We start from the raw sequence: 11,101 nt of genomic DNA, 5'->3' as shown, positions 1-11,101 counted from the left end.
AAAACTATCTCCCTTCACAGCTTTGAAAAATTCAAAATCAAATTCAGGGTCTTATCTAAAAAGACCTGAGTTTTAGGGGGGTGTCAGGTATGAACTGGCGCCTAGTGCCTGTGGATCGGCACCCAACGCCCAAAGACCTGCGCCCAACACCATCCGGTGCCTAACGTCCACTAGCGCCTAGTGCCCATAGTGACTTAGTCAACAAAAACTCTTCTTTCAATAAGCATGTAACTACCTCTAGTTATTAATACTGGTTTAGACTTAGTCAAATATATTTAGTTAGGTCTTTGTATATAAATTGCAAGACTCCTCCTATCTGAATAACTTATAATCAAAGTCACGTTCTGTAGAATCAGTTTCATTCTATCTTCCTTACCTTTTTTAATCACATTACTAGTCATCTCTCCCTTGACTTCTGGTACCTTACAGAGGTGAAGATGGAAGAAGAGGGGATATTTTTAGAGATTTTATAGCATCTGAAATGTAAAATACTTATATATGTAAACAACATTAGAATTATAAAATTTTCTTATGATGTTACCTTTTGAATGAAGTTATATCACATTCAACTTGCACTCTTGTTATTTATTGTCATTATATAACATTTGTAATTTATTTCTGAGTAAATTTATATAGTATGCACTTTATATCTACTATATTTTTATAGTGATGCTATTGTTATGTTTATTATTCCAAAGAACTTATTGATGGTATCATATAGTACTCAAATGTACTCGATAACAATCATTTTTATTCTAAAATATATACATATTTATAGGTGGTAAAATGGATGTTGAGAAGATTGTAGATGTGGCAGAAAAAAATAATTATGATAATTACTTTAAGTAGACAAGGGAGATGGATAGTTTAATGTTTGAAGTTCTTAAAAAACAAAAGAATAAGAGTAAAAAAAAAGATATAGTCTTTTCATCTGAAGTTTACTAAAAAGTAATAGATAAAATTAATGACAAATTCTTGGTGAATATTAACAAGAGTAAGATCTTAAATCATTTGAAAACTCTCAAAGAACAAACGGTATTAGCAAAAGTAATAGAACGAAAAAGTGGAGTGAGATGGAATGATATAACGAAGCTACTACTGAAGTGTGAAAATCAATATGTTTGATCTGTATATTCTATTTCTTTCATGTACTTCTTTGTTTTTATTCTTATTATTATTTTTCTCAATTTATTTTCTACTTTTATTATAGGCAAATCTTAAATTCAAATCTATTAAAAAATATTTTTATTATTTGAACATTTTTAGAGAGATATATGATAAAGATATAGCAACTGGAATTAGAATAAAGAGTGCTAAACAAAAGGTGCGAAGATGGGAAAGAAAGAACGCGAACATAACTATTGAAAAAAATATTGATGAACTATAGGCCAAAATGAGGTGCACTTAAAAATTTTAATCTCTTCGAGAATAAAAGTGGACCGACAACCCGGATTCACAAATTTTACCGTCATATATTCCATCCATTCCATCAATGTCAAACACTACATCCACAAAAAATAAAAGATAAAACACAAATGATAGTTATTTGTTACAAAATATGAAAGACATGACTATGGTAATAAAAGACATTGCAAATGCTATTGTAAATACAAGCGCTGAAGTTTGTAAGACTTGTAAAATTAGGGCTGCATTAGCTAAATTAGGCTTGCAAGGTCGACTACTTTTTCATGCTATGGAATTGCTTGTTGCCAATCCTACTCTTGTTGGAGTATTTTTTAGCTTAGAGGAAGAGTATTTTTTGCCAATGCTATGTTATTAATAACTTTGTTTGCTTAACAAATTGATTAAATTTTATATTTAATTTTCACATAATATACAAATATAATATTTCATGAAGCTAGAACATTTTCTTGAAAAAAATAAAATACAATGTCATAGTATTTTTATTTTTATATTGATTTTAGTATATTTTTTCATATATTTTAATAATAAGTATATGTTTAATAAAATAACTTTATTAATTAAGGACAAAATTATAAAAATAAAAAAAGTTAACTCTGTTACGGATCCAGCCCACAGATCCCACACCCGGAACGGTCTCGGGACTCGGTTACTTGGGTCCGACCCGCCCACCCCACCTTTCTAGAGGGCCCAGAATCGGCCCACTTGAGCTCTCAACGAACTTTTGAATTCAAACATCCCCCTTATCTTAGCCAAATAAGATAAGATAAGATATTCACCATCACTTATAAATAAGAGGACCTAAGTCCCTCCGGGTATTCATTCATTCCTCACACCTTATACCTCTCAGATCCATTCTGACTTGAGCATCGGAGTGTCTTTGCAGGTACTAACTCCCATTGCTCTAGTCAAATAATCCGGCATCCGCCTCGACCCACAAGTTCCTGATCTATCTCTCAACCCGTACAAAGGACATCTTATACATTGGCGCCGTCTGTGGGGACTTGCGATATTGGGACGGAATGCTGGACAAACTCGGAGAGCAGTCCCCGAGCCACCACGATAACTACAGAATAAGGAACCCTACTCCCGAAAGCCAAGAAGCCATACCCCCATCGAAGGATAGCAAGCGCTATCTACCAGACCACTCCAGCACGCGAGAAAGAAAACAACCCCGCTCTCGTTGAAGCACGACACTCCGAAGGCCTGGGAGAGAAAGTAGCTCAGATAATCTAAGACCTCTGCCTCCGAGTACAAGAACTCGAAGGCAGAGTTGTAACAAAGGGAAACCACAACAATGAACATGGAAGTCACGCAACCTCCAGATCCAAATCTCGCCATGGCAGGTCGCCAGAACGGCGACACGCCAAAAGGTACAATCGCAGCGTCTCCCGTAACCACAGACACGATAGGACGCCAGAACGGCGACACGGCAAAAGGTACGATCGCAGTACCTCACGCGACACATCTCGTCAACACAACATGGACAACGACCGACGGCACCGAGAAGCCAAACGCACAAGAAGCGGCCATGTGATAATGGGAACTACTCCCTTTATAGAAAAAATCCTAAGAGCAAAACTCCCTAAAAGCTTCGACAAACCCACGGACAAGAAGTACGACGGAACCAAAGACCCCCAGGAACACCTAACGGCCTTTGAGGCTAGGATGAATTTAGAAGGAGCCGCCGACGCGATCCGGTGTAGGGCCTTCCTGGTAACCCTAGCCGGGCATGCGATTAAATGGTTCAACGCCCTCCCCAACAGATCCATAACCGGTTTCCATGATATCTCACGAAAATTCATAGCTCTGTTCACCACCAGAATCACAAAAGCCAAACACCCCATCAGCTTGTTGGGAATCACCCAAAGATAGGACAAATCCACGAGGAAATACCTCGACCGATTTAATGACGAGTGTTTGACAGTCGACGGACTCACAGACTCGGTCGCAAGCCTCTGCCTTACAAACGGGCTCATGAACGAGGACTTCCGGAAACACCTCACTACCAAACTAGTATAGACTATGCACAAAATATAAAGCGTTCCGAAGGAGTACATAAACGACGAAGAAATAAGCCAAGTCGTTGGAGCCAATAAACGGCAGCATGACAGCACACAACACGGCTCGATGGCACCTCAGCACAACCCCCACCCAGAGAGAATCAGAAGGAACACCCCAAGCCAGTGAACACAAACCGACCCCCCAGAGTCGGAAAATTCTTCAACTACACACCTCTGACAGCGCCGATCACCGAGATATACCATAAGATAGCAGATCGAGGCATCTTCCCGAAGGCCAGACAGCTAAAGGAAAGAACGGGTGGCAACAATACCCTATAATGCGACTACCACCGAGGATACGGACATAGAACGCAAGACTGCTTCGATTTAAAAGACGCCCTTGAACAAGCTATACGAGACGGCAAACTCCTAGAGTTTGCCAAGATCATCAGGGAACCAAGACGCGCGAAAAAAGAAAGATCGCCAAAAAGAGAAGGACGTAACCCGAGAACACAGAGACAAGGCCCCAGGAAAAGCCCGAAAACAGACCCGACCATTATCGTGAACTTCATCACGGGCAAAGACGTGCTGGGGAAATCAAAATCAGCACTAAAGAAGGACTTCAAAATACTGGCAGTCAAACAACAAAACTCAACCACCACCAACAGAACAATAACGTTCTCCCCCGAAGATTGCCAGTACGGTACCTCGGCGGAAGACGCCCCCTTCGTCATCTCGGCAAAGATCGGAACCGGGCTAGTCAGAAGAATACTAGTGGACACGGGAGCAGACTCCAACATCCTCTTCAGAGGAGCTTTCGACAAACTCGGACTCTACAACGATAACTTCCAAACATACCGCAATGGAGTAACCGGACTTTGGGATAACTTCCTCAAACCGGACGGTTCCATCATCCTCCCCCTTACCATAGGGAAGGGAGGCCAGAGAAAGACAATTCTGTCTTCAAAGACTCCACTGCTTATAATGTCATCCTCGGAAGGAAAACAATAAATGACCTCCCCGCCGTCATCTTCACCAAATACCTCCTAATGAAGTTCACGGCAGAAGATGGCTCCATCAAAACTATCCACAGAGATCGGGAAACCACGGTAGAGTGCGACAACACCAGCTTAGCACTGCGAAAAAGATCCTGAGACGCGGCCGGCATATTCTTAGCCAATATGGACGCCCGACAAGACGGGCAACCCAGACCGGAGCCAGAGGGAGACATGGAGAAGCTAAAAATAGGCCAAACCAGAGAAGAACACACTTTCATCAACCGGAATCTCCTTTACGACCTCAAGGAAGACCTCTCACGCCTCTTAAAGTAGAACATAGATCTTTTCGCATTCACGCCCGCCGCCATGTCAGGAATAGATCCCGACCTAATGTCCCACCAGCTAACTATAGATCCTATGGCCAAACCTGTAACACAAAGGAGACATAAAATGTCCTCCGTCCGAGCTGCCGAAGTCAAAAAACAGGTCAGAGCCCTCCTTGAAGCAGGCTTTATTAGGGAACTACCCTATGCGACTTGGCTAGCTAACGTCGTACTAGTAAAAAAAGCTAACGGGAAATGGCGGATGTGTGTCGACTACACGGACTAAAACAAGGCCTGTCCAAAAGACGCATTCCCGCTACCAAACATTGACGAACTAGTAGACGCCGCATCCGGCCACCAATATCTCAGCTTCATGGACGCGTACTCCAGGTACAACCAGATACCCATACACCGGCTCGATGAGGAAAAAACGGCCTTCATCACCCCGATGGCACGTACTGTTACACAGTCATGCCCTTCTTCCTAAAAAACGCCGGAGCCACCTACCAAAGGCTCGTCAACAAAATATTTCAAGACCTGTCTGGGACCAAGCTAGAAGTCTATATAGATGACATGTTCACAATGACCGAATCTAGCGAACAGCTCATCGGCGGCCTCGAGCTCATAATGAATACCTTAAGGAAACACTGAATGCGCCTCAACTCGACCAAATGTGCATTCGAAATGGAAGCAGGAAAATTTCTTGGTTTCATGATCACATAACTCGGGGTAGAGGCAAACCCTAAGAAATGCAGAGCCGTCCTCAAAATGGAGACCCCAAAAAACTTCAAAGACATCCAGAAACTCATCGGTCGACTAACCGTATTATCTCATTTTCTCGGCGCATCGACCCAAAAGGCAATCCCTTTCTTCAAACTTATGAAAAAAGGAACCCCCTTCAAATGGGAAGCAGAATACAAAGAGGCATTCCAACATTTCAAGAAAGTCCTAGCGGAACCCCCGATTCTTGCTAAACCCCAAACAGGAGAGATCCTTTACCTATACCTATCTATAACAGAAGAAGCTCTCATAGCAGCACTTATCCGAGAAGACGAGAATAAAGTCCAGCAACCCATCTATTTCATAAGCAAAGTCTTACAAGACACGGAATCACGCTACTCACGCCTCGAGAAACTCGCCTTCGCACTCCTCACGGCATCCCGTCGTCTCCGACAATACTTCCAGGCCCACCCCATTACGGTCCGAACCTACCAAGCGGTCAGGCAAGTCCTGCAAAAGCCCGACCTAGCGGGGAGAATGCTAGCATGGTCCATCGAACTGTCCTAATTCTAAATAAAGTTCGACCTCGGAATGCAATCCAAGTGCAGGACATGGCAGACTTCATCACCGAGATGACGCCAGGAAATCCCACCCCCGAAACTTGGAAACTACACGTATACGGCTCATCTAATACCACCTCCGACGGAGCCGGAGTCATACTCGAAAGCCAAAATGGGATCGTAATTGAACAATCTGTTCGATACGAGTTCCCGGTTTCCAATAACCAAGCAGAATACGAGGCTCTCTTGGCCGGCTTAATTCTAGCCAAAGAAGTTTGGGCAAAAATTCTGGAGGTATGCAGCGACTCACAAGTAGTTAGCTCCCAAGTTAACGGAGACTACCAAATACGAGACCCCCTGCTCCAACAGTACCTCACCAAAGTAAACAAGCTAAAGGAAGAATTTGACCAGGTAACCATACAACACATCCCCAGAGAACAAAATGCAAGGGCAGACCTGCTCTCGAAACTAGTCAGAACCAAGCCAGGATAAGGTAACCGGTCGTTAATTCAAGAAGTCGTCAGAGCACCATCTATATCAAACACCACCGACACCAGCCTGCCGATCTCTGACCAGGAGTCATGGACCTCCCCCATTCTACAATACTTCCTCAACGGAGTGTTACCCGAGGACCCTAAGGAGGCAAATTGGATAAAAAGGAAAGCCGCTAACTACACCGTCATAACAGGACAGCTGTACAAACGAGGATTCTCGCAACCCCTACTCAAATGCATCGAGCCCGGGGACACGGAGTATATACTCCATGAAATCCATGAGGGCTGCTGCGGCCATCACATCGGAGGCAAAACCTTGGCCCAGAAGATCGTCCAAGTCGGTTACTTCTGGCCCTCAATCATCAAAGACTCCATACAAACAGTCAAAAACTGCGACAGGTGCCAAAAGCACTCCAACTATCATAAAGCCGCCCCACACCAGCTCAATACAATAATGGCAGATCGGCCGTTCGGAACTTGGGGCGTCGACCTCGTCGGCCCCTTCCCGATAGCCCCTGGACAACTTCGATACATCATAGTCACAGTTGACTACTATACCAAGTGGATCGAAGCCGAACCCCTGGCCTTCATCACGGCTGCCCAGTGCCGTAAGTTCCTCTGAAAACATATCATCACTCGATTGGGCATTCCGGAAGTCGTAATCTCAGACAACAGAACCCAGTTCACTGACAAGAAGTTCAGGAAATTCGTAGAAGGACTACACATATCCCAACGCTTCAGCTCAGTAGAATACCCCCAGACAAATGGGCAAGTCGAATCGGCAAACAAAATAATAGTCAAAGGACTCAAAAAGCGGCTTGACGAAGCCCAAGGACACTGGGCGGACGAGCTTGGATCGATCCTTTGGTCATATCGGACCACCCTCTAGAGTTTCACTAGGGAGACCCCCTTCCACATGACATACGGGGTAGAAGCCATCATCCCAGTTGAAGTCGGGGAGCCAAGTTCGAGAAGAACCGTCGGAGGCAACGACGAAGATGGCGAGTGAGACCTCAATGACGAGGTCAGGTCGGTAGCCCACATGAGAGAGTTAGCTCTAAAACAAAAAATCAAGATAAGATACAACCACGGCGTCATACGGAGAGACTTCTCACCTGATGACCTGGTCTTACGATGAAACAACATCGGAGCTCTGACGCCAGGGGAAGGGAAGCTCACCCCAATTGGGAAGGCCCATACCGAGTCAAAGGAATAATCGGAAAAGAAGCCTACAAGCTCGAAAAACTCGACGGGATCGAGATCCCGAGAACCTAGAACGCTGCCAACTTACGGCGATATTATATGTAGAAACATTCCCTCCCTAAAAAATTGTCTTTTACTTATATGACTTATTTTTTCTTGTATTATTTTTCTTATTATTTTCGAGTACTCGTTCCCTCCCAAAAACGGAGGGTTTTAACGAGGCCCTAACTTAATAAAATTTCATTTCAATACGCACTTGCCCTACTGTCACTACGGCAAAAGAACAAAACGGCCAACATCGAGGACCGATCACCCTCGAGGCCTAAAAAATGGATATCCACAACATACTACCAAAACGACCTACTGAAAATCCTAAAGCCACGACGGCTTAAAGATACACGCAAACGGCTTGAAAGCATAAACAGCCATAAGCCCGGCAAGCAACCGGATCACCCATTACATCCCTAGGGTTAAGAGGGCGCTCCCCAAACAACTGCCAAAGGACGAGGGCGACGTCCCGGTCTTCCGCAGACAAAAATTCCTGCGTCACCCATGTCAAAATGGACGGCCCTGCACCAAAATTCCAGTACGTAGGGAACTGGCGCTCACCTTCCAACGTCAGCCAGAAGGGGTGATGCCCCTTAGCAGGGAGAACCTTAAAGTACCCACTCTTAAAGCCATGAAAAGAGTCCTCATACAAACCGAAGACCCGACGGTGAGGCTGAACCCTAAAAGACATATACCCATTCTTGTGCTTTCCTTCTTTGGTTGGAAGGGTACACAAGAAGAGGAAGAGGAAAACGTTCACCGAAACCGAGAGCTCTGAAAACTCGCACACGAGCTCGAAAGTCCGTATCGCGGCCCAGCTATTTGGATGCAGTTGGGATGGTGCCACAGAACACCGACTCAACAATTGCTGAACAAAGGGGGAAAAGGGGAGCCGCACGCCAAGTCGGGTGAACATTGCCTCATACACCTACATCCAATCCGGAACGGTCGGCGAGTCGAGATTGGTGTAACAAACCCTCTCGTCGACCTCGAAAATGGCAAGCTCGTAATAGCGCTCAGCGTCGCCACCCCCACAAACAGCTCCCTAATCACGGAGCCGCCGGAGGTCCGCCTCCGTCATTCGCGATGGCGTCCCTTAAACGTCACTAGTAACATAGGAATAAAGGGAGGGAACACCCCCCGCCGGGACCACCGGAGCCCTCACACCCTCAGTCCTTCGACGAGCCATACCTAAAACAGTGATGAGCACCGCCATCAGCCAAACCTCGTGGCGAAAAATGGTGGAGAAACACCAAACAGACACCATTACCTACTACTAACTACACTGTGGTGCTCATCCCCTTAGAAAAATAAAACCCACTATCCCAAGAACAAAGAGCATCATACAAACACAGGCACGACCCTAATCCACACTAAAACAGATATAAAACAGAAATGCGGGAAACAAACAAACACAGATTGAAAGGGAGAAAAGGAAGAACACCAACCTGGTAATGCGAACATAAACTTGAAGACAGTAGAGAGGCAGAAAAATGCAACAGCAGAGAGGCAGGAAGAACACCAAAATGAGAGAAGTCCACAGAGAAGAGGAATAAGCAAATGGGAAATAAAGCAAACTAGGGAAGAAAAATAAGAAATCCAAAATGGTTTCAAAAGGACGAAAAGACGTAAATAGCCCTAATAAACAACATGGCACGTATGGGCAGAAAAGGGAAAGCAGTCCAAACATCCTCTCGCAATAATTGCCCCCATGGGGAATATAACTGACAAGCACGCCTCAGGAAATGCATCGAATACAAGGATACAGAAAGGTCGCGTCAATCAAACAACCAGGAGAAACTAGGTCTACGCCACAAAACTCGGGGCCGACGCACCGACCTACCCCGCTAAGTGACAAACCCATTTTTAAACGACGATCCGAGAAACCAGAGAAGAGCAACAAAATAGCCGAAACCATACTAGCGACAGAGACCGACCTCGCTCGCTCTCCCGCTGCGGGGGTAACTGTTACAGATCCGGCTTACGGATCCTACACTCGAAACGGTCTCGGGACCCGGTTACCCGGGTCCGACCCGCCCTGCATCTCTAGAGGGCCCAGAACTGACCCACTAGAGCTCTCAATCAACTTTCGAATTCAAACGTTCCCCTTATCTTAGCCAAATAAGATAAGATAAGATATTCACCATCACCTATAAATAAGAGGACCCAGGTCCCTCCAGGTATTCATTCATTCCTCACATTTTATACCTCTCAGATCCATTCTGACTTGAGTGTCGGAGTGTCTTTGCAGGTACCACCCCCCATTGCTCCAGTAAAATAATCCGGCATCTGCCTCGACCCGCAAGTTTCCGATCCATCTCTCAACCCGTACAGAGGACATCTTGTACAAACTCATATAAGAGTTATTTCAAATTAAAGAATTAAATTTTATTCTATTAATATGTTAAAGGTATTTTAAGTCATAGAATTGGATTTCAAATAGAAATAATTAAAAAAAAAATAATTCGTTTCTCACATTCAAATACTTTTTAAATACTCTCTTAACAAGAAGAGTGGTCTTTTTTAGTTATTTTGTTCAACAAAAAACTATGTATTTATGCAGTAATGACGAAATATTGAAATTATCCAATTCTATTTTTTTAATGTTATATGTAGATCTTATTTTTTATTGTTATTAAATCTTTGGTAATTTCATTTTAAATATATGTTATTTATGTAAGAGTTTTATATTTATTTTGTATTCAATTGTATTTTATATGCTTTTTATAAAAAAAATAAAATTCTTAAAAAAGTTAATTATAAATTATATTGGATGCTTATTTTTTTTCTGATTATATGCTTTTTTTTTTCAGATTTGAGGCAACTTTTTTTTTGCCAACTTTAATTTCATGCCGCATGGATCCCCATCCTAGTATAATAATAAGGAAATTATAGGGTACAGATCAAAATTTAAAGATGTGCTTACGTGGCAAAATTCAAACCACACATTCTAAAGCCACACTTTTTACTTAAAATCGTAACTCTTTACAAAGAAAAGCGTCACCTTATGGGAAAAAGTAAATTAGAAGATTTAAGAGAAGAAATAATTAAGTTATCAAAATTAATAGATAAAAAATTAATGATTTTAACTAATGTTAATTGTAATGACACTGAATTCCTAAAATCAATACAAAATGATTTTTCTCAAAATCTTTATTTTACTATAAGTTTTATTGAAGGACTTCAAAAACCTGAAAAAACTTATTTTTCACACGGAATTTCTAAAAAAATGTTACCATGAAAATGATTCTCCACATCTTTATCATACTTTTAACCCGCAATTAAATTCTATAATAGATATGCTTGAAGAAATATTAGTATCCATAAAAT

The 11,101-nt window shown here is 42.9% G+C and overlaps 1 protein-coding gene across 1 annotated transcript; it reads left to right on the top strand.

Moving 5' to 3' along the window:
* Positions 1-6,077: 6,077 nt before the first annotated feature.
* Positions 6,078-6,518, top strand: LOC140173718 (uncharacterized). The gene has a single exon (XM_072198253.1). The coding sequence runs from the start codon at positions 6,078-6,080 to the stop codon at positions 6,516-6,518; it is 441 nt and encodes a 146-aa protein (XP_072054354.1).
* The last annotated feature ends 4,583 nt before the right edge of the window (positions 6,519-11,101 follow it).

The sequence above is a fragment of the Arachis hypogaea genome, chromosome 6, assembly GCF_003086295.3.
Source record: "Arachis hypogaea cultivar Tifrunner chromosome 6, arahy.Tifrunner.gnm2.J5K5, whole genome shotgun sequence".
Taxonomy (NCBI): Eukaryota; Viridiplantae; Streptophyta; class Magnoliopsida; order Fabales; family Fabaceae; genus Arachis; species Arachis hypogaea.
The sequence above is the reverse complement of the archived record's forward strand: the minus strand, read 5'-3'. Positions and strand labels throughout refer to the sequence as shown.

What these genes read in the sequence shown, in the direction of transcription:
- LOC140173718 (XM_072198253.1), top strand. Translation starts at nt 6,078, where the DNA reads ATGGCAGACTTCATCACCGAGATGACGCCAGGAAATCCCACCCCCGAA.